This window comes from Anabas testudineus, chromosome 7, assembly GCF_900324465.2.
Source record: "Anabas testudineus chromosome 7, fAnaTes1.2, whole genome shotgun sequence".
Taxonomy (NCBI): Eukaryota; Metazoa; Chordata; class Actinopteri; order Anabantiformes; family Anabantidae; genus Anabas; species Anabas testudineus.
The window spans coordinates 17,557,666-17,581,580 of record NC_046616.1 but is presented as its reverse complement, the minus strand read 5'-3'; the positions used below and the strand labels follow the sequence as shown (position 1 = coordinate 17,581,580).

Sequence of the window (23,915 nt, the reverse complement as noted above, 5' to 3'; positions counted from 1 at the left end):
GTCAGAAGGTGACAACGGTTGGTGCGATTATTTGCAAATGGAAGAAACATAAAGTAACTGCCACTCTCCCTCGGTCTGGAGCTCCATGCAAGATCTCACCTCGTGGAGTTTCAATTATAATGAGAACGGTGAAGAATCAACCCAGAACTACTCGGGAGGAACTTGTCAATGATCTCAAGGCAGCTGGGACCATAGTCACCAAAAAAACAGTTGTTAACGCACTATGCCGCGAAGGACTGAAATCCTGCTGTGCCCGCAAGGTCCCCCTGCTCAAGAAAGCCCATCTACAGGCCCGTTTGAAGTTTGCCACTGAACATCTGACTGATTCAGAGGAAGACTAGGTAAAAGTGTTGTGGTCAGATGAGACCAAAATCGAGCTCTTTGGCATCAATTTAACTCGCCGTGTTTGGAGGAGGAGGAATGCTGCCTATGACTTCCAAAACACCGTCCCCACCGTCACATATGGAGGTGGAAACATTATTCTTTGGGGGTGTTTTTCTGCCAAGGGGACAGGACAATTGCACCGCATCAAAGGGAGGATGGATGAGGCCATGTACCGTCAAATGTTGGGTGAGAACCTCCTTCCCTCAGTCAGGGCATTGAAAAGGGTCGTGGTTGGGTACTCCAGCATGACAATGATCCAAAACACACGGCTAAGGCAACAAATCACTTGCTCAAGAAGAAGCATATTAAGGTCATGGAGTGGCCTAGTCAGTCTCCAGACCTTAATCCCATAGAAAATCTGTGGAGGGAGCTGAAAGTTCGAGTTGCCAAACATTGGAGAGGATCTGCAAGGAGGAGTGGGCCAAAATTCCCCCTGAGATGTGTGCAAACCTTGTGCTAAAGCACGTTTTGCAAAGGGATCAAATACTTATTTCATTCATGAAAATGCAAATGAATTCACTTTTTTTGAAATGCAAGCCTGGTTTGGTGGAAAAATGTACATCAAATGTTTATGTTTAAAATACAATGTTTCCAGTTCCTAAATAAACCAGCAGAGGGCATGTGTCTCATAATTGTTAATGAGTTATAGTTTACATTGAGCTATTTTGTTGTAGTTAAGGTAAAAAAAAAAAGCTCTATAGAATCCAGATGGCATCTTTGAGGGTTAAATCACTGCCTGTAATTCAGCTTAAGCTGCAATTTGTGCATACTGGAGAAATCGTATTGAATAACGCATCAATACATGAAGCTGGGAGAAAAAAGGTTATGCTTGTGCAGTAGCTGTCATTCCAGAGGGATGAAAAACAACAGTAGTGTCAGGCACAGCTGCTCTTTGACCTCATGTCATCTGTGTCTATGTGTGCAACATGTTTTGAATGTTTTCTGGTTATAGCTGCTGCCTTTAACTTCATCTTTTCAGCCTACACAAGCACGGTGACTCCGATGTGTGTTTATGACTTGATTTGCTTGCAGTCCTTAATTGATGCGTGTTTAATGGTAAAAGTACAGTACTACTTGTGCATTTGTGTAGTTCTTGTTTCAAAGAAAGAACTTAAGGCGAATGTACTTTGGATTTTGAGGATTGTCCTTCCTTTTCAGTAATCAGCAGAATGTGACTACCTTTGCCTGAATAATTGTATAATATGTAATATCATCAGTGATTAACTCCTCCAAATCTGGTTGCACACAGGGTCAGATTTAGCAGTGAAGCACTGTCCTGAAGGACAATTTTGAGGTAATTAGACTGTCCTTGTAGAGGCTTTCAGGTGGAAGAGCAGCTCTCACCAACTGAGCACGACTTGGAGGTTTTATACTGCAGTTCATGGCTGAACAAAGATTCAGTTTTATTGCGGAGCCTCAGAGCAGTTCACTCAGACCTCTTTCCTAAACACATAAATCCTTCATCACATGGATGAGACACAAATACTATATACACATTAAAACTTAGAGGCTATTTTTATTAATTAACATGGTATTAATGTCCTAATATTATGATATTATGATGCACACAATTGCTGTAAGCTAAGACTCAAGCACGTTATATTCTTGTTTATATAACCACTTGGTGTCAGTATTTTACAGGAAATTTATAAAACAGATAATTATGAGATAGGCCTAATACTGTATGGTATATGTTTTTGTGTATGTCAAATAATCTGTCTAAACATTTGGATGTAAACTCCAGGGATAGGAGGGTCAGGCTAACACCAAGCATACAGCAATGTACAAACACATGGACGCCCTTACAGCACACAAACACCAAACCCGTTTGACAAGAAGCTTGTCATGGTTGACCTGTATTCACCTTTGTGGGGCTGTGGTGATTCAGCTGCTTTAACAATCATCACATTTCCTCAGAAATTCCTTTATTTACACGACGGCACACCTGCATATTTTTGATGTTCATTTCGAAAACATGGTTCGACTTTCACTTCCTAGTGAATTTGTTCGCATGTTGAAAAGAAAGCACTCGTAATGATTATGTGGCAAAGCTAAGCTAAGATAAAACAACAAATGACCAAAAATGTATTCTAAAATGAATCTAAAAGAATATCCCAAGGTAAGTGAAACTAAAGAAACAGAATACGTGGTGAGGAGTGAGTCACCGGCTATCCCCGTCATTACTGTGGTGATTATATGTTGTCATCTTGTGTCTGAGAAACGGCCTTAAATTTCAGTAGAAACTACACCTGCTTTACGCAATAACTATAAGGTATTAGATCAGCAGATAGGAGGGCATGAAAACAAAATGCTTTGGTTGCTAATGAAGATTTCTGCAGTAGTCTGACTGTGCTCTGCTTGTCAACACTTGTTTCCAGCAAATGTTATTTTGCAAGACATGCTGTCCAATGTTGATACAGTAATCAGGTGACAGTTAGGGAGTTAAGGAAGAAATGAATGGACTTGTGTGTTTGTCAGATTAGAGGGATGATTATGTGATAGGAGACTTTTATATCGGCCCCAAAGCTAAAACAACAAACGAGCAGGTACTGAAGACATTGGGCAGATTTCATCATGAGACGTGTTGTCTCCTTTCCCTCGCTCTGTGTGCTTGTTGTTATTTCATGCAGGTTCTCTCGGGGCAGCTTCACTCATATTCAACTTTTACTATGCAAGTCTTCTTAACTTATTGTGACCTCCACAGGACATAGTCTGTTGTCTCAATCTTTGTCTTTTGGACACTATTGTGCCTGAACATATAGTAATGAAGAAAGTGCATACAACAATTTACACTGAACATTAGAGTTGTTTTTCTGTGTGACAGAAACGGTTTCAGTTTTGAAAAAATCATAACTTTCTGTCACCAGTAACATTATTCTGAAATTACCTAACGCTATATCCAGGCAACATTTAAAAGTGAGAATCGATAACTCTAAATTGTAATTACACACGTTGTACGAATATGATGTTTTCAGTTTAGTGTTATGGTTTTCTAATTATATCATCCTTGGAGCTGGTGTCACAGGAAGTTGTTTTTACTGCATGCAGTAGTGCTTTCGCTGGGCATGCAGTTTGAGGCCACAGTGTTGAACCTGGAAGCCAAGTCCTGGCTGAAGTCTGCGTTAAAGGAAATATCAGAGATGGAGATGGCATCGAGCTCAGAGCTGTCCTCTGTGTCTCCCTCCTCAGCGTAGACATGTGGAGCATATTCATCCAGCTCCTCTTCCGTTGCCTGAAGCAAGGACAGCTTCTAGAAAGGAGGAAAAAGGAGAATACAGTTTGAAAAGGAGCAGAATTAATCTAATCGGGGTTGAAGGCAATCTTGTTATTACCTTTTTTATCTGGCACTCGAGTCGATGATAGAATAGATTATTCTCTTCATGTGAGTATTGTCTATGTCCCATCAAATTCTGGAAAAATCAAAAGCAGATCTCTATTTTAAATAACAAATCAAACAAAAATGTGTCATTTTATTATGAACACTAAAAGAGAAATGAAGATTTGTCAGCATTTGTTACAGTACCTGACATAAAGAATTTCGACGCTCGTGTTTCGTTCTTGTGGTTGACAATGCTCCCATTGACTGAAAAGTCAAGTATATTCATAGTTATTACTTACATTATGGCATTTTTTTGAAATATGGGTATAATGATCTGTAAGAAATTGTAGCTCCTTTAATCATAATAATATGGTTGTTACCCAACGTGTAAAGTCCCTGCGTGTAAATGATCCTCCGACTGCTGAGTTGTATCCCAACTAGAAAAAAAACAACCAGACAAAGAAAAACGGGTCACATCGTGGGAACATCTCACTTTAGCATGCGTTCTGCTTCAAAGTCTTCATTTTTCTGTTACCTGCTGCTGATGGTTTCTTGACTGTACATCAGTCTGGGACATGCCATACCCTGAAATATCATTGGCAATGGATACTGTTGCAGTTGGACGCTTTGTAAATGAAAAATTTTAAGTGAGGACCAAACAACAGTAAGTGTAAAACTGAATTAATGCACGTTTGGCGTGGTTCAAAATGATTTGCATTATTTGCATTACATCATCACGTGCTTGGTATTACGTTGATGTATTTTTAAAACCACTTACTGTCCACATCTTTGCTTGAGATGAGCCTGTGGACACATGGATTTGTTCTGCTGTCTCACGATATCTCTGGTGCGATGGATCATTAGCCAACTGTTGAAAATTTGATTGGAGTCTTACTGTAAACTATTAGAACAGAAAGTTTCTGTGGTTTTACTGCTGTAGAAGAAAGTCCTATATAAGAATAGATTTTTAGGTACTATTAGATTTTTTAGATTTCAAAAACAACAAATGCTCATATTTACCTTCAGTAAATAAAAATACAGAAAAATAAATACTGGTAATTGTGAATATCCAGTGTTAGCAGGAATAGCCCTTCTGCATCGCCAGAAATGTAGCTAATAGATAGATGGAGTTCATTTTAAAATTAAAATAATTACTTTGCAGTCACTTCCCACTCCCTCGGTGTTAGATTTCATCAGCTTTTGTTCTGCACTGGAATCAGGCATCTCTACACCCCTTTTCTTACATGAAATCAGGAAAGCCAAGAGTAAAATGCCTAGAATTTAAAAAACCACACACACACACACACACACACACACACAATCATCAATACAATCAAAGACGCCAGTGTAACACTCTCTGCCAAAAGTATTGGAAAAGTGAGGCCAGTTTCTTTACTTTCGCTGAAGACATTTGGATTTGACAATAAAAGATGCTCAGTTCACTATTTGGGTTTTGCCGGTTCAGACTGTATTTATAGTTAAGAGGTGTAACTAACGTGAAAACCAGAGGGCTGGCCTCACTGTTCCGATACTTTTGGAAGGGAGTATATGTCTTAAATGAGACTACTAAACGTTTACCAAAGGACGTTTTTTGTAGATAAGTCAATCCTATCGACTATCATCGTGTTAATTAAAGTAGACATGCATCCCACCTGCAAATAGTAGTAGGCCCAAAAAAACGATTCCAAGTGCCCCGGCTCCTACCCCTGCTTTAAGGGCAGTAGATTTTCGGAAACGACAATTTGGCCTTGCTGTGTCTGAGCAGCTACACACCATCACCGTCAGGGTGTGAACAGCTGTTTTATCCTGGAGGTCAGACACCTCCAGTGACACCTCATGGTATCCAGAATAAACAGTTTCCTCTTTCACTAGCTTGACTGTATACCCTGTATATGCCAAACGAACTGTCAAATCTTCCACATGTAATGTGACTTTAAGTTATTTGATCATGGCTATTGTATGTTGATCCTATAAAAGCTGTCAGGATTAGAGCTCACCTTGTGCAGGATCAACCTTCCACTTGCCCTCAACATCACCGAGGAGCCTGAAGTTAAAAGGTCCACCATAGGGATGTTCATCCAGGTCCTTGGCTGTGATGTTAGCCCAGGTGGATCCATTAGACTGACAAATGTCAATTGTGCTTTCATTCAGGAATGGAGCATTGTCATTTTCATCAATAATATGAATGCTGAGGGTTGCAGTGCCCGTCATTTGAGGTTCCCCTGGTGACCAAAAACACGTACATCTTCATTCATTTGTATTAATAATAATTAATAATTACATAATAAGAATTATATTAATAGTTTATATTAAGTTCCAATTAATGAAAAACAGAGTATGTAAATAGTCCTCCAGCTCGTACCATTGTCAACAGCATATATTGTGACCACATAGAAGTTATCCTTCACAAAGTGTGACTCTCGGTCTATGGTCTTTGACAGGGTAATATCTCCAGTATTATGGTCCACTGTTATCAAATTAGCCGGATCGTGTCCTTTTATGTATCTGAAACACATGGATAGGGTTAAACATCTTTTATGGTTATACTAAGACTGAGTGATGCTGTTTTCAAAGGTGGACAAAACAAATATTTTCATGACTTACGTTAATGGGATTTTCTGGTTGACATCAGGGTCCTTAGCTGTGAATTTTTCCAGCCAGTATCCTGCCCCAATATTCTCTTTCAATTGAACTTTTTTGTTTGGTTGATTGAAGATTGGAGGCTCATTGACATCTTCTACAATCACTGTCATATGGTATGTGGATAGACTTGGTGCCTTGTCTGACATTGTTCCACTAGTAACAGTCACTTCCCAAAGACGACTGTTGGTGCGACTGATTACTTTGCATAAATAGTAGGGGATCTCATTCTCCACGGTGACAGTCAAATTCTTCAGATGACCCTGTTCATAGTCCAGATGCTGTAAAACCAAAAAATATATAAATTTACGTCATACATCACAAAACCCACAAATTTATTGTAGTAGTGGTAGTTTAGCAGTTATTCGTTGGTACTCAGTGTTTTCTGCGATGTGATACCCAAATCCCTATTATGGAAGTAATAATAATAATGACGTGCTTTATTGATAGCTAGGAGGAATCAGGAATCGAACCACTGACTGCTTTAAAAAACTGCAATCACCCCAGTTCAATTACTGCATCCAATAATGTCCAAATGCTCTAAAAAAATACAACAATAACAAAACAAAAACTAAGTTACACTTTAATAATTAGATCAACTTAAAATATTTCAGTTGATCTAACTAGTAAGTTGAATAAACTTCACTGAATTAAATGCAACTTACTTAACTAATAATGAAAAGTTAAAATGGTTGATAGGTACAAGCTACAGAGGAACATTTTATAGATCAAATGAGTACATGAGTAGAATAGATCCACAGTGTCTGAAGGGCATATATAAAACCTAAAAAATCTATAACATAAAAATATTAATACACTGTATCACCACAGACAAATACCTTTACTACATACAGCAGTCCCTCGTTTGTGACTGCATCGGTGGTGATATTGAAGTTGTTGTTTGTGTCTCCTTGTATTTGATATTTTGCTTTCCAGGCCTCCGTACCTTCGGTGTCTTTATCTGTAACTTGCAGACGTGTAACTAGAACATTTTCCTGCAATTCTTTAACTCTCCCTTCACCCTGTGGGAAAAAAATTAAATTAAACTTAAAAAATTTTTTAAATTTGACTCTTGTATTACATAACAGAGGTCATTGCCTTACAAACTAAACCAAGTAATTACTCACAGTTTGATGTGTGATCACAGGAATATGGTTATTTCTATCTTTTATGTTGATTATGACAGTGCAGGAGCTGGAGAGCTGTACTAATGTGTCACGATCTTTAGCCTCCACTATAATGCTGTATTTCTCCGCTTTCTAAAGGATTGTAAAGAACAGTTACTTTACAAAATGAAAGAAAGAAAGAAAGAAAACAATCAAACATATCTGATTTGGCCAAATCTTTCAGCTTAAAGAAAACAGAAGTTCCAAGATTAGTAATGCATTAGATAATTTTTAGATAATTTCTCACCTCACAGTCCAGACACCCTTTGAATGAAATGGTTCCAATTTGACCATCAGAGAGTAGCGTTAAGTAGAATTCCAGGTCATGTGGCGTAGGATAGACTGAGACTATCCTTAAGTCAAATTTGTTATGTTTAGGACTGCTGTCGACATCGGTTGCCTTAATGGTAATTAAGTCAGTGCCTGTCAGTATTAGAAAAAAGGATGTTTCATTTTACCTTGGACAGGCACTGACTTAATTACCATTAAGGCAACTGATGTCGACAGCAGTTGCCTTAATGGTAATTAAGTCAGTGCCTGTCAGTGCCTGTCAGACATGCAGAAACATGTAAATATGTAAATATATATATATATATATATATATATATATATATATATATATATATATATATATATATATATATATATATATATATATATATATATATATATATATATATATATATATATATATATATATATATATATATATATATATATATATATATATATATACACACACATACACGGAGCGAGGGAAGGAAGCCTCATGGAAGGACAAACCCCTGCACGGTATGTACCACTGGCAGATAGAAGAAGTGGCTGATTTGACAAATCCTACCAGTGGATGGACAAAGCTGGACTGAAAGAAAGCACAGAGGCACTAATCCTAGCAGCACAGGAGCAGGCTCCGAGTACAAGATCGATAGAGGCTGGGATCTACCATACCAGGCAGGACCCCAGGTGTAGGCTGTGCAAAGATGCCCCTGAAACAATCCAGCACATAACAGAGGGATGCAAGATGATAGCAGGCAGGACATACGTGGAAAGCCATAACCAAGTGGCCGCCATAGTGTACAGGAACAACTGTGCCGAGTACAGGCTGGAAGTGCCAAAGTCAAAATGGGACACACCTCCAAAGGTGGTCGAGAATAACAGAGCTAAGGTCCTGTGGGACTTCCAGATACAGACTGACAAACTGGTGATGGCCAACCAACCCGACATAGTAGTGGTGAACAAAAAGGAGAACAAGGCTGTAGTGATAGATGTAGCAATCCCAAGTGATACCAACATCAGGAAGAAGGAGCACGAGAAGATCGAGAAGTACCAAGGGCTGAAAGAAGAGATGGAAAAGATGTGGAAGGTGAAGGCCCAAGTGGTACCCGTGGTGATAGGAACACTGGGGGCTGTTAATCCCAAACTGGGAGAGTGGATCCAGCAGATCCCAGTAACAACATCTGAGATATCTGTCCAGAAGAGTGCAGTCCTAGTAACAGCTAAGATACCGCGCAGGACCCTCAAGCTCCCAGGCCTCCAAGGAATATATATATATATATCTATCTATAGATAGATAGATAGATAGATAGATAGATAGATAGATAGATAGATAGATAGATAGATAGATAGATAGATAGATAGATAGACAGATAGATAGTTACCTTGTTCTGTTGACTCATCTATAGTGATCTGGTACATATCCTGGTCAAATCTTGGAGGGTTGTCATTTGAGTCAAGAATCCGTACCTCAATGCCCAGGTTTGTTTCTACTGAGCTGCTGAGTTTATCAAATGCCTGGAACTTTAGCTGTAAAGCAAAATGAGGAACTGTGATAAAGGATTCTGTCACAGTAGTGATAAAATGTTTCAACTCACAAGAAATCATTGTATTTAAACAAATATATTTATAAATTAAATCATATATTGTTTTTAGCCTATTTGTATTATTGCATCCTCTATCTAAAAATCTTATTGTAATTGATTCTTTTGTCATTTGGTTGTTCAATTTCCATTATAGAGACTTTTAAAAGGTCTTTAAAAAGGTATTGAAATTATCATTATCATCAACCCTTTAATGTGTCCAACATGAAAAGGCATTAGAATTATTTTCCTTTACATGTTTTATTTCTTTAAGTCAAATAATGACAACAACCAATGTTTCATTCTCCATACACAAACTAGAGGTGTGTTTTACACATGAGGCTTGCACATTGTTAAAAACAGAACTACAGAAGGGTTAGGCTGTGTGTGTGTGTGTTCGTGTGTGTGTGTGTGTGTGTGTGTGTGTGTGTGTGTGTATATAGTAAAGAAGATTTCCACTATATTGTATATAACTGTATAACATGCCTCAACTGAGTGGTAGAGCTGACTCAATCAGATTGAATCTTACCATTAAAACTTTGAATCTCTCATGGTCCACAGGCCCATTGATAGTAATCTCCCCTGTTGATTCATCGATTTGTAATATGTTCTTTGGTTCCTCATCAACACCTTGGCCCTGTATCTTGAGTTGAAAGGAAGAGTTCGCCACAACTTCAACCTATAGAGAGTCAGAACAGCAGCAAATTTGGTACTAATCCTCTTTTGTCTTGTCATATTTGCTGTTCATATCCGTGTATTGTGACTTTCATGAGATACTCACTTTACCCAGTTTTAATGGGAAAGGTCCTTTGTAGCCTTCATCAAAAGGAAAAGAATCTATGATCCAGTTTCTTTTTCGTCGCTGCAAAATCTGTGTAAACGACCTGTCAACTCCAAAACACTGTATAAAAATCATTCCATTAGTTAGATAACAGATTAAATACATATAAAATACAAACATGATTATTCATATTATTAACAGAGTCTTAAAGAAATAATAACCCAGTTTATTTAGTTTGTGTAAAATGTTGTGAAAAATACAGTGCTGCACAGACACAGGACGGTAATCTATAATGATGATGGAATTAACCTGTGTCTGACAATAATAATAATAAATATAAAAGAAATATTTCAATTATTTCCTAACTTTGTAAAGCTGACAAGCAGAAATAAAATAAACTGCATGCTCACTTCTGTTAGATACATTCTTACCAGTATCATTAAAAGGCTCAGGTGTATGGTCTCCATGTTGTGTCCAGAGGATTTGTTATAAAAGCTAGTCCGTCCCCATCCAGGTACATTCACGGAATAAAAGTTGAGCTGAATGCTCAGGCTGCTTTTGACTGCAGTGTACCTGTGAATGGGAGGGACTGTGTTAGAAAAAAAAAAAAAACATGTCAGAAAAAGAAAACTTTGATAGGAGCTGGTTGTAACACTATCTAAGTAAGACCTGGATATAGAATTAGTAGTATGTTTGTGCATGCAAGGAATGTGACTCTCATTGTACTCACACACAGTAACAATAAGAATAACAAAGATGACTGACACTGATGCACACACGCATGAACAAGGCGACAGAGTCTAAACGCAGCTGAGAAATATAGCTAGAGTTAAAAACAAACTGAATCAAACATCAATGAAACGTCTATTTTATAAACAATGTAATAAGAACATTATGAATGAGTCTATAACAATACATAAAATGTACTGAGCATCACTCAGCCTTATATAACAAATATACAACAATACATAGTATTAAATTATGTATCCTGCATTAGACATTTTTACACTATATATTTATTTTATTTTAAATCTTTTTTTACTATTTTATTTACTGTACATCTATATACACCTGTATTGGCACTGGCATTTGCATAGATTCAGCTCGGGCCCTTTCGACATTTATAAGTTCTGCAATTTTTTGTGGTGTTTGTTATATGTTTGGTGTTTTTTTTTTACCTTCAGCAACATAATTAGATATTTTGTGCATCTTCCCTTTTGAGACTGATAGATAAAAAGCAAATGTGATTTTCTAAAAAAAAAAAAGTGGATCCCTTCTTTTACGTCATAATTTCCTTTAACCTATTAACTGCTAATTAATTAGCTAATTGGATTGGTATTGCAGAGCACCATAGACCTGTAGAATCATCAAAATTCAATAAGGGAGTTTATATTTGCATTTAGTTATTTGGCAGACGATTTTATGCAAAGCGGCTTACAATGGAGGTGAAACATCAAAAGTAAAGTTTTAGTTTCATGGGGTATAAGTGCAAGACTTGTTTTTTAAATTTCTTTTAAGGTTTTGAGTGCAGAGAGCGATTCAGAGGAGTTCTGTTTTCAGCAAGTTGAGAATGAGGCAGCTGAACATGCAGAGGCGGGTAGGTCGTTCCACCATCGTGGAACCACAGAGCTGAAAAGTTTTGCATGGGATATTTTTAGGTGAGTAAGAGGTACTGTAGACCAGGATAAGGGAGTTCAGGTAAGCAGGTCCTGTTGAGTTGACCACACTGCAGGCAAATCAGGGCTTTGAACCTGATGTGGGCAGCAGGAAGCCAGTGCAGGGATCTGAAAAGTGGTGCAACATGTGTCCTTTAACATAGTGTGTCACTATACCTGACTCACACAGCTTAACATCGCAGTGGCGGTAAGAGAATGAATAATCTTTTTATAACAAAGTCTCTTTCTTTGTTTCTAACTGTACGAAGACAACAAAAGCATAGTATTACACATTAATCACTTAGGTATACTGTGCTGCAGAAACCCTAAACAACAGCTTGCATAATTGCTTACATGTTTGAGCTAGCATCATTCAAAATCCGTGTCATCATTTCCCAGCAGACAAGATAATATCACTTCTCAAGAAAAAAGATAAGTGTAATTGGAAAACACTCTGCCAGGGAGATTCAAGCTATGTCAGTGTGTCAGCTGTGTCAGTGAGCTAAAAAGTAAATAAAAAGTCTTATGGTGGTTAATTAAGACAAGCCTTTATCAGAAAGAATTCAATTAAATCTATTAAAATAATAACAAAACATTTTATACTCTGATCTCTTTTTTTGTGTCTTATTCTCCCATGAGGTAACAAAGAAACGTCATGTGTAAATAATGTAATAAAAAAAAAAAAACATCTAACTAACAAATAACTACTAAAAACTAAAAACACTTTAACTACATCTTGCCGCTCTGCTTAGCACATTGTGCCTTAACAGTGTTAGTGTGTTTTAGACCATCAGTTGGGTTGACGTTGATGTTATCTTCCAAAATCCGCAAACACAAACCCAGTTCACATTGTTTGTAATAAGAAGGTTATTTGGCAGAATGACAGGAACATAATAAAAAACCGTCTTTAGACTTTACTGAAACTGAAGACAGCTGCTGTCATGCGTTTTACAAACAGTCATCTGAGACTGTATGCAACAATATGTTACGCTAAGTGAAATAATTTACTGGAATGGTGAGAAAACTGTAAACCCAACCCAACTCACCACTCCCTCACTGACAAGTTATGTCAGTCTTTAGAATAGCTTTCATCTGTACTATACAAATAAATGATAAAAGCAATTACATGAGAACCCACTGATAGTGCCAATATGTATGTGAAATAAACACTGTTACATAGTAACACAGTGTTGCCCGTTCATATAATTTTATCTTGATCACGTAAATACACGCTTTTCCCCTCTCTCAATGTAAAAAATTAAAATAAAAAATCATACCAAAATTCCTATCAACATACATTTGAGTAAAAGCAAACACCTAAGTTCCACATTTCAATTTATTTTCTATAAATGATGGGTTTAAGACAGAAAAAAAAAAAAAAAAAAAGTCACATAAGAAAAATAAGCAAAGAAATGAATTGTTGTAAGACATGTACATTGTTCATTCAAAACCACTTACACTGTGGTACCTTAGCTTAACAGGAACAAATGTTGAGTTACTGTTGACCAATACTGATTTTTAGATTATTAGTATTTCTTATAAAGAGATAAAGTGAAATGACAGCATAAAGTAAAAATACACTATGATATCCCAGTTTTAACAAGAACTATAACACAAAAGTAACAATTCCCAGTCACTTCCTGAACGTGGCATTTCAAAATCACCAGAGCATGACAGTTTGTGCAGTGCATTAACACCATCTTCAAGCAAGCAAACAGCGTTTCCCATTCCTTGTTTCCGGGTGAATTCCAGTAAACAATACCTGGCTATTTAAGTCCAAAATGTGCAAGCATAACGTCCAGCCACTGCGGTATAGGCTATTCCTCCAAAGATCCAATCAGATTAGTCCATGATCTCACACTAGAAGTGAACAGCAACGTGCTTGATATAAACATCCCATTCCAGCAGTACCTTTAATACTGCTTAACGTTTTTTTGAAGTGTCTGTTGACAGATGCTTCCCAAGGTCTTGAACTTTGGTCCTAAATCATTCAGAAACTGCAGATCCTCTCCCACGGTGATGAGTGACAGCTCATCCAGTGACACGCATCTGCTGCCCACGCCCTCGTATGCATAGCCTTTGGGTTCGTTTTCTTGCCCGTTTCCATCAATCATGGGCAGTTTCTGTAGAATAGAGGAGTCGAATATGGATTCATGGGTCACATTTTCTTTCAAGTAACTTTACTTGTTTCTAAATCCTGAGCCAATCAACCTTGTAACCTTGAATTCAGCCCTATCGATGTTATGTGTATGAACATTATTGATGTTTAATTTAACCTTGTCCATACCAGTAGGATGCTATCCTGGCCTGTCTACCACAGTAATGCTGGGCAAATGGTGCAGTATATTAAGTAAAAAAAAAAAACAAAGAACAAAACTCTCTTACCCTGTTGATGTGATCTGAAATGTATTGATCTGACAGCAGGCTCCCAAAGCCCTGGTACTTTGATGAGCAACCCTGATGACAGAGAGGTGGACTTTTAGTTCTTCTGGTTAAAATGCAAAACATAAAATGCACAGGCTTCCCTGTACTTAATAAACATACTTTATGTATACTTGATAGTTGAAAACACTACGACTCAATAACGGCTACTTACCAGGTAGCTGTCTGTCGTGTTTGCAGTCCATGAGGAGTACTGAAATGAACAACACAAACATATCGTAGATTTTATCTTCATCACAACCCAACGGCAAACAATATCCAATGGCGATTTAATACATAATAATGTGAGAAAAAAATTTCTCTCTACAGATCTCTTGATCTGTAATGAATTGAATTTAAGGTAAATCAAAAAGCTGTGATTAGCAGACAAATGACTTATTTCACTAAAAAAAATAGACAAGTTCTATTGAGCTATTCTTCTAGATAATAAACAGACAAGAAGACTAACTGGGTGCAGTAAAATCCAGATTGTAGCTCCATGTGGTGGATTTAAGTTAATTTAAATTTAAGTTAAGCACCTGGCATCATAATAGAGCCCATGTATATAATTTTTCCATAAATTCATACATTTTTTGCAGATCAGTATTTTGTTAAGGGACAAAATCAGTCAACTTCCAGGAATACATATGCCAAAACAATTGTAATCTTAACCTTTATTACTTACTATGTTCTGCCCTTCATTGATTCTGAAAGTGTCTCTGTGATGCCCCATTGCCTCTGAGTTCATGTTATAGTTCTGTAGGGGATAAAAAGGAGAAGTAAAGTAAGGGTGGTGGAGCATAGTATGTAATAAGTCCTGTCTTTGTCTTCTAGATACTAAAACACACACCAGAAACCATTTTAAAAACTCACCGTGGTGTATCCTGAACTGTAAATATTCATGTCCTGTGTCATCACTGGAAACACCTGAGGCAGATCCAGTCAACAGGACAAATGAATAAAGCAGAGGTCAGGAGATAGCTAAAAGTATTCTTCTATGCAGCATTTAACAGCTTATCAGCTTCTGGAAAATTGTTCTTGGCTGTTCTTGAATAATTCACACTAATCCTTTGAAACATACAGGGTATCATTACATTAGCTCTTTGAATCTATATGTCTTTCTCACATACCTGTCTATCTAGTTTTGCCCCATGTAGATAGACAACTAACAACAAAAAAGGTGACTGCTGTCAATCATTTTCTGCAAGAGCTGCATTTTCCAAAGCACTGACAGTTTGTACTTTGCCTTATGACACACCCTGAAATTTCACCCATTCCAGCACTTAAAAGTGCATCTGTGAAAATGTCAACTACAAAAAGAGGAATGAGAGGCTGAATGGGTAGGTGGAGTACCTGCCGGGTTGTCTGTCGTAGACCATCTGTCACATCTACATCACTTGTAGGTGTCAACAGATAGGGGTGCTGAGGGAATAAGGGAGCAGAGATAAAAAAGAATAAACAATAGGACAGACCCCCCCAGAACCGGGAAACATATTGGGACAGGTAGAGAAATACAGTATAGCATAATGTCATGGTCCCGCCTATTTGCACGCAACTAACGCACCACGCATTCAGAGGCTCCGCCTTCTTGGTTGTATTTGATAATGCTCTGGTTGGCGTCTTTCTGCGAAATGGGAATGTGCTTGAATTCCTTTTCACATGAACACATGAAGGCGAGTAGTAGTAGTACTGCAGACACACATCAAAATACATAGAGAACAGAGTTTACATGCTGTATTTTCAATAGAAATCCAAAGGTGTAATGGTGGTCTAAATTAGAGTAGGTCCCCTAACCTGTGTAGCACATATGAACAGCTTTGGGGAAAGTCAATGAGCACCTGCTCCTCTCTCATTACAAGGAATGATGTGCCCATGAGTTAGACTTTCAGACCTAAGCTGTTCAGTGGCTGTGGTTCAGATAAGACTGTGGTAGTACTGGGGAGCTTCCAAATATGAGTCTTGTGCAAATGTGATTGGGACGGCCACATACAGCATATATGCTTATCAACACAGTTAAAACACCAAATGATGAAGGCAGATTTATTATGATCAACCAAACCTGGTTTAGCACTGATGAATAATTTCATTTCCTCAGCCAAGTTATACTCACACAAAAGTAAGAGAGCTGCTGCAAAAATTACTGCAATGGTTGGTACCCCGAGGGCGACCGAGACTGGCTTTCTTCTGCGGCAAACATCGCCTTCTCCACAGTCACACACCGTCACTTCCAAAGTTTCATGTGCAGTTGTGCCCTGTTGGTCCTGAATCACCAGCGGCACTGAGTAGTTACCGTAAGGAAGTGCCTTCACGCTTACCAAGCCGCCTTCCACACCTGGTGAATGTAAAAAGACGTGTAGTGCCACTGGTTTTGCAACTTTTTTTAATGTGGTAATAAGGTGGATGAACGGCTATACACTAACCAAAGGCTGGATCTACTTTCCATCGCTCCGACTGAGATTTGCCCTGACCCCCCAGGGAGAAGGCAAAGGGTCCACTGAAAGGATGGAGGTCTGGGTCCTCGGCAGACATCCTGACCTTGTTCTGCTTGTTTCCGCACATAATGAGACTGTTGTTGGTCAGCTTGGGCACATTGTCATTGATGTCCCCCAGGTGGATCTGGACAGTGCATGTACCTGTGGCTGGAGGGTCACCTGGAAAACCACAGCAAAGCAAATCTCAGCATCCTATTAACCAAGGTGTGTTTGACTACAGTGCATGTAGCAGAGCTGTTTCATACCATCATCTATGGCACCAATGACGACTTGGTAAATGTCATTGGCATCAACAAAGGGTGACTCTCTGTCCATCTTCACAGTTGATGTGACCTTTCCTGTTCTCTTATCAAGAGTCACCCAGTTAGCCGGATCTTTTAACAGCACATACCTGATCACAGCAGGAGAAAGCAAAAAAAAATGGAAAATGAAATAAAGAAATAAAGGATTATAGCAGACCAAAAGAACCATAGTGTTGTATTTATAATAAGATCCTGTCTAAAAGCATTAAAAGAAATGCAAAAGATATATTTGTATCAAAACAAAAAAACAAAAGTGTTACATTACAGAATTTGTCCACCAGAGAGCACCAACAACATTATCTATAAAACGGCCTCCTCAATAAACATCTAGATCACAGTTCATATATAGATAGTCACATTTATCAGAATCGTATGGTATGTATTCATATTAGAAGACAAAAACTGGGATGCTATATTGCTATAGTATTTTATAAACACTCAAGTATCAATATCAATGGCTGTCTGATTCCTGTACCCACCTTATTTTGGTTACATCAGAGTCGACATCATGAATCTTTGGAGTAAACAGCTCTTTTCCCGGTGCCTCTTCTTCCTTTCTATATATGTCGACCTTATCTTTCTCAAACTGAGGTGGATCGTTGACATCGATTACTTTCATCGTGACCTTCACCGAATCAGTAAATGTGCTTGTGACAGGTGAATTTTCATTACAAACAAATAAGGGCTCCTCATTCATTACTCCGATCTCTAGATTGGTCAGGGTGGTCCGCTCAAAATCCTTCCCCTAGAAGAAGTTCACAAGTTTAGGCCGGCACTAATGTGCTATAACTGCTGTTTTAATACATCATCTCTTGTAACCTTGGCCACTGTAAATTAATAACATTTCAGTTACCTTAATGACACTAAGAACACCCTCGTTAGTGGCAGGATCAGTTTCAATTTTGTAGTTGCCTTCCTCGTTCCCTTTGATGAAGAAGTATTTAGCACGCCAGCCAGGAGTGTTAGGAGTGTCTTTGTCCTCTACAGCAACTCTCAAAACATCATTCTTGGTGGTGGATTCTTGCACCTCACCTTGGTACTGGACAGGCAGAAGAGTTTCAACTTTAACATCAGACGTTACACTAATAAACAAACTCTACTTAGAGGAATAATCCTTGCCTCCTTGCTCTTGAACATTGGTGGATGAGTGTTTGAGTCAAGAATATTGATTAAAACGACGGCAGTGGAGGAAAGGACCGGTGTTCCGTGATCTTGTGCTTGGACAACAACTTTGTAGTTCCTTAATTTCTGAAACATGTAGATTGAAATCACATTAAGATGGCATGTGGAATAATCTGTGTGCATGTACACAACTGTTCATTGATGTAGGTGCAGCAAGTGATTGAGCCTCACATCGTAGTTAAAACATCCTTCAAAGGTCAATTGGGCCATTCTGCCATCGAGCTGCTCCAAACCAATCTTGGGCTCTTCCGGGGTTTGTGAAATCACACTTATGGTGATTTTAGAATTAGATGTGTTCTTCTGATCTATGTCCATGGCCTGCAGCTGTACTGGCAAGTATCCTTCAAGAAAGTGAGGAAAGGTTGTACAGAAGAGGCAACTTGTTTTTTTCTTTTTTTTAATGTTTAATTCTGCTGTCAGAAAATGTGAATATGCTATCAGTTGGTTACGCAACTGTGCGCTTACCCTCAGGCATATCTTCCTTTACTTCAGCGTTTATTTGAGGCCGCAGAAACTTGGGTGGATTATCATTGATGTCTTTTATTTCAACATCAAAAGCCAGTTCTCTGTCAATTTTCTGCCCGGTCTCTTTGTTCAAGATATCAAACTTAATCTGTGGTTCAAGGCATTTATGTAAGATAGTTATTAATCAACTTACTAAGAACAATGAAACAACGTGTTTATTAACAGACAGAACAAACCAGTAAACCTGCATTAGCTTACATGGAAGAGATCGTATTCCTCCCTGTCAATAGGTCGAAGGGCTTCAACGACGCCTGTTTGTTCATTCATTTTGAACACTCCCATTGGATTCTCAGTCACGCCCATTCCGCTTATGGCAAACTTATGGTTTTTACCCACATTACTTATTTTGTCATTAAACATCTAGAGGAAAAACACACACAGTTAACCTGCTGTTGCTGGCCCCATCCGGGTTCCTGAGCTTCCACATCGGTTGGTCATTTGTGTTGCAAAATAATGTTCTTACCTGTGAAATTATTTTGGGGTATGGACCAGGATCTTCCTCCACCAATTCAATCGTAGACAAAACCCACCGTCTTTTGGAACGCACCAAAAGCTCCTGTAGATCAAACGTAGAGTTGTCATAATTCTTGCTGAGAGCAAATTATTTTGGCAGGATTTTGCAAATCCAAACATGTGACACATACCCGCTTGGCACGCCTGTTGTGGTTCCTACCACAAGTCTCTGCCAGGGCTGCTAGTACAACCTACAACAACAGATATAATACATCATAATATTCATTCTTGTCATCACCGAGAACTCTTAAAGAGCTTTTAAGAAGTGACTCTCATCACACCTTATTTGTAATAGCATTCTGTGAAAATTCATCACAGATCTCATTTGAGTATGGCAACATGCCTCAAGTGCAACATAATTGATTTCTTGGAATAACGATAGATAATTATGTGGGTAATTTCTCCTGTAAATCTATTAGGAAACTTGTTTTTATTTTACACAAACAATGTCATCGCACTCTACAAAGTTTTGGCTCTGTCTCCTAAAAAAAAAAAGCTTTGTCAGAACTGCAGCCCATTCAAATTCTCATTCGTCATTAGCTCTTTAATTTAGAAAAACTCAAGGTTTTAAATTAAATTTGCTTTAATTTAAACAATTTATGATATAAATATATAATTCAAATGTGTACTTTTGCACAATCCAGCCAGTTGAATATTCCAGAAGATTTAAGGTCCTGCTTGAAACCAACTCTCATTTTCACAGCGAGGCCAGTCGACATCTTTCCAAACATTTGTCTATTTGATGCTGTATCATATTGAATAATTATCTTTATTTTAAATGTTTTTCTGTTTTGGTCATGCAACCTTCACCTGATATTTCACTTAGGAAACTGAAGCAACTAACCAGCATCTCTTAATTTACCTTTTACCTTGGTTTATTAAGGTCTGATAAAATACAGTAAAGCCAGTTTATTTATTTATTTTCAAAGACGCACAAATTAAATCAGTCTTACACTGAAAGAATATTCTATTATTGGAAAAAGAACACTTGTTTTTTTGTAATTGCTAATTGTAGGATTATGTTTTTAAAGGAGCCTTATTTATAGCCAAATGTGACACACCCATTGTTTGATGAATCAATCATGAAACTACTGCACGCTGAACACGGCATAGCTGAAATGTTTGTGTTTACATGCAAGCTTAAAATAAGTGTAAGAGAATCCCTGCATATCTAGTGGCCTTCGGTGGCCCAGGGGCTTCAGATTTAGATTTTAATTTCTTATTTCTGTGTTATATTTAATTATTTAAAGCTAGCAGTCATTAGACTGGCACATAATATGTAGTGCATCAGACTTGGTGGCTTATATTAAACCCTGTATAGTCCAGAAATTAAAGGCTGTTTGAGTTTCACTTAACTGAATGACTGACAAAGTTGAAGATGTTAACAAATACTCTCGAAGTCGTTCCCCTCACATTCCTTACACGTCTACCTGACTTCTAATTAGACTGCTCGGTGACAGACAGTCGCTTAGCTCTGGCTGTACTTTTTAGAAAATGAAAGAAGCTCTCTCGTTGCACAGAGTCAAGTTGCGCAAAGCGAGATGTTTGAATGAAAATGACAAAATAACAACATATTACAATAAAAATGTAAATCCAAGGTCAAAACACCTGGCTGCAAAAAATAAATAAATAAATAACACCGGAGTACTTCAAAGTTCTGTTACTCTAAAGCTTTGCATTTCTGGGTCCACAACCTATTTCTTTAACATAACCCACATAACCAACCTACTTCACCGTCTTTTCTACTCAAAAAGTAGCAGTCACTGCTGTACGTGTACAAGTCATCACAAGCAACTCCACTATTTGTGTGATTAAAACAATCAAACGTTCGCTTTTTGTTCTCTGCCACCTTCATTTTTCGTCCAGCGTTTGTTCATTTACACACCTTTTTGTCCTCTCGTTAACAGTGTAAATAACTCAGAATGTCATGCTTACCAACAGAAGAAGGGGACTGGTCTTCATCCTGATCCACTCGGCTGTGGGAATGTTCCAAAAGAGTCAAGCGCAGCTTGAATAAGCATATGCAGAAGACAGCCCCCAGTGCCTGCAGGCTGCAGGTTGGCTGGCTTTGCAGTTAACAAAGGTCTGTTTGTTCATGCACACAGTTTTGTGCAATTTGATATGCTTGGCATTTTATATATGGAGTTTCTATAGGTACATGCAGTTACACTACAGGATAAGACCAGCTGGGGCTGTGCTTCATACATACTTGCAATGAATTTGCTCCTGTGAGAGAGAGTTTAAGTTAGAATTGTGTGAACTTTTACTAGACTCCCTGTGGCTGCTGGGAAACATGGCTGTGCTCAGGTGTACACCCCTCTGGCTCTGCAGCTTAGGTTACCATATCTTATTTATGTCTGGCCTATATCACATACAAATGCAGCTCAAATTTAGCCTCTGTTAGTCAGAAACTACTTTTTATTGCGCTTGCTCTCAAAAACACATTACGTTATATAGACAATTAAAAGATGATGTTATGAATAAGAGAAGTGTTGGCTAATACTTTAGATAATAAGAGTGTGAGTCTGTCCAGAGGCAACATTAACTGTCAGATTTCAAACCTCTATTTTTCTGTTCTGTGGAATAGTTCTCATTGATTACGAGGTTAGACACAGGATTGGTAAAGTGCTTAAATCCTTATTAAAAGTAGATCGATACTTTAGGCTGAACATTATATCATTTACATATTACATACATATATATATGCACATAATTGTACATCTATTCAACTACAAAAATGTGGATTTAAAAAAATTCTAATAATGATTACAACAATGCCAAAGTACCTGTGAGGACTTCAGAGGGACACCACCTTTAAGACATGTTTTAGTCCAACAAAAGAGGGTTTGCTGTACAATATCTTATTTGTCTTAAAGTTTTCCTTTTTATTTGGTTTCGTTTCAGTTTGAAAAATATTGTAAGCTATTAAAACCTACTGTTATGTTCCCAGACAGACAAGTTACACGCCCTGCTCTAATGGAGAATTCATGGTAATACTGTATGCGGTTGGTGTGTTGCTGTTTTCAAACCTCAAATAAAGAAAGTTTTTAACAGGAAAAGTATAGTGCAAACAAATACTTCACTAATCACTTGACATGTGGAAACCACTATGTGCCATTATTTAGTTCCCATGAATGGGGTAAAGAGGGGCTCTCAGCACTGAATCAACAGTGATAAATGCAGAGAAAGGTGAACAGGGAAGACTCCCATGACTCTGGGAACACACACAATTCTGATCTTTCATGAGAAATAATCTCATTCTTCTATCTTATGCCTGTCAGGTTTTAAACACCCTGACATGCCCTGCAGCATGTTTGACAATTTCAAAGGCGCAGTTTCACTAAACCTGCATCAAGACGATAGACTTAATGAGATAATTATTAATATTCTCATTACCCTTAACTTTCCACATCAGACTTTGATATAAGCCCTATATATGTATCTAACTCCATTTTAATTAAGCAGAAACATGTTCTAGTTTTCCCAGGAAAACTGCACACCTGCTCTGTCATTATCTCGAGTGTGTTTGTTTGCAACGATAATAAAGTTTTATTTCATTTTGACTCAACAGCTGTTGTGAGGAGAATGAAATAAAACTCTTGGCAGGTAAATGCACAGCAGAGCTACCTTACCTCCTTCTTTAATATTTTCGCCTCAGGTCATCTTCGGATTCTTTTATTTTGACACTCTATGACGGTACGGCACTAATTATCTATTAGTCACCTGTTTGAATGGCAGGAATAAGTAGATTGTGTTTTGTTGAGGTAATTGTTTTTCTCTTGAATAAAGCACGCTATTTGTTTGTAAAGTACCGTGAATGTTACTACGTTGGTCACCTGGTTTGCACCGTGTCTTTCTGGCATTTTGCAACTCGGTCCTACAAATGATTTTTTCTTCCTTCTGGAGAAACCAATTGTGGTGCTCGGTGCTTGTTGCCACATTATTTTATACTTATTCAAACTTGTGAAAGGTTGTTGGGCTTTTTACAGTTTCACAGTGGGCTGCAGTGATAGGATTCCTAGATTGAGAGGATGGTTTTATCATTGCAACGTCAATTTCACCTACTCAGTAAAAAAAGTGAAAGCATAATAATAAGAGAAGGTGTAACCGATCGGGATTCTGTCAACTTACGCTGATAGTGTTTGTAAGAGCGCTGTTTTTACAGTGATTGAGTGAAGGGTTGACTCTGCCTGATAAGCATGTAGAATGTAAACCCAACGTTTGATGAACTGTATAAATAAATTCACTGTGGGATTTAATTTTAACAAGTTCAGAAATGATGGTTTGTTCAAGCTTTGGTGGGAGGTACAGAAAGAGTGATCTGCTCAAGCTTTAGAAGGACATTAGTGTCTGTCTTAGAGGACAGAGGACAGAGGACAGAGGAAAGCAAGGTGAGTTGACACCCTGATACTGGCGGTGTTTTGTAAACTGAATGATTGACAAAATGAAAAGGTAAAAAGACGATCCAGTAAGTTGTTCTATACATCTTCAGGAACTGAGAAACAGAATAACCTGAGGGAGAAAACATGTCTGGATTTGAAATCTCTCAGGACTAGAAATTGCTTGAATTAGGAATTGCTGGAATGAGCTTGGCGCAGGGAGGAACACTTGAAGGTTGAATTTGTACTGTGACCTATTTAAAAAAAATAATAAAAATAAAAAATATATGTATATATATA

The 23,915-nt window shown here is 37.9% G+C and overlaps 2 protein-coding genes across 5 annotated transcripts; both read right to left on the bottom strand.

Annotated features, from left to right (window-relative positions):
* Nucleotides 1–1,766: 1,766 nt before the first annotated feature.
* LOC113167868 (cadherin-like protein 26) lies at nucleotides 1,767–10,685 on the bottom strand. Of its 4 annotated transcripts, none has more exons than XM_026368769.1 (18): nucleotides 10,578–10,685; nucleotides 10,147–10,266; nucleotides 9,895–10,044; nucleotides 9,168–9,312; nucleotides 7,757–7,932; nucleotides 7,471–7,602; nucleotides 7,183–7,365; nucleotides 6,308–6,624; nucleotides 6,066–6,208; nucleotides 5,701–5,925; nucleotides 5,356–5,589; nucleotides 4,859–4,977; nucleotides 4,482–4,604; nucleotides 4,239–4,328; nucleotides 4,084–4,140; nucleotides 3,908–3,967; nucleotides 3,717–3,794; nucleotides 1,767–3,634 (listed from the first exon to the last, which is right to left on the bottom strand). In XM_026368769.1, the coding sequence occupies exons 1-18, from the start codon at nucleotides 10,611–10,613 to the stop codon at nucleotides 3,404–3,406; spliced, it is 2,619 nt and encodes an 872-aa protein (XP_026224554.1). In that variant the 5' UTR covers nucleotides 10,614–10,685; the 3' UTR covers nucleotides 1,767–3,403. The 4 variants fall into 4 exon arrangements, 3 of the variants coding, with proteins under 3 accessions (XP_026224554.1, XP_026224555.1, XP_026224556.1); XM_026368770.1 differs by having other exon boundaries at nucleotides 4,482–4,571; XR_003299313.1 differs by having other exon boundaries at nucleotides 3,576–3,634; nucleotides 4,239–4,288.
* A 1,644-nt stretch (nucleotides 10,686–12,329) lies between these two features.
* cdh26.1 (cadherin 26, tandem duplicate 1) lies at nucleotides 12,330–21,250 on the bottom strand. The gene is made up of 19 exons (XM_026368772.1): nucleotides 21,172–21,250; nucleotides 19,368–19,427; nucleotides 19,187–19,279; nucleotides 18,922–19,083; nucleotides 18,664–18,811; nucleotides 18,370–18,539; nucleotides 18,136–18,264; nucleotides 17,870–18,055; nucleotides 17,496–17,761; nucleotides 16,960–17,105; nucleotides 16,643–16,873; nucleotides 16,333–16,554; nucleotides 15,787–15,911; nucleotides 15,576–15,644; nucleotides 15,096–15,149; nucleotides 14,908–14,979; nucleotides 14,398–14,436; nucleotides 14,187–14,258; nucleotides 12,330–13,924 (listed from the first exon to the last, which is right to left on the bottom strand). Exons 1-19 carry the CDS (start codon nucleotides 21,196–21,198, stop codon nucleotides 13,715–13,717), a joined length of 2,481 nt encoding a protein of 826 aa, XP_026224557.1. The 5' UTR covers nucleotides 21,199–21,250; the 3' UTR covers nucleotides 12,330–13,714.
* Nucleotides 21,251–23,915: the final 2,665 nt, after the last annotated feature.

Excerpts from the sequence above, each read along its gene's own strand:
- LOC113167868 (XM_026368769.1), bottom strand. The coding sequence starts at position 10,613 with ATGGAGACCATACACCTGAGCCTTTTAATGATACTG. Across the intron at positions 7,603-7,756 it reads AAGGGTGTCTGGACTGTGAG|AAAGCGGAGAAATACAGCAT; the intron begins GTGAGAAATTAT and ends ACAATCCTTTAG. Across the intron at positions 4,141-4,238 it reads CAAGAAACCATCAGCAGCAG|TTGGGATACAACTCAGCAGT; the intron begins GTAACAGAAAAA and ends TTTTTTTTCTAG.
- cdh26.1 (XM_026368772.1), bottom strand. The coding sequence starts at position 21,198 with ATGAAGACCAGTCCCCTTCTTCTGTTG. Across the intron at positions 15,150-15,575 it reads TACGACAGACAACCCGGCAG|GTGTTTCCAGTGATGACACA; the intron begins GTACTCCACCTA and ends GATCTGCCTCAG. Across the intron at positions 14,259-14,397 it reads ACACGACAGACAGCTACCTG|GGTTGCTCATCAAAGTACCA; the intron begins GTAAGTAGCCGT and ends CTCTGTCATCAG.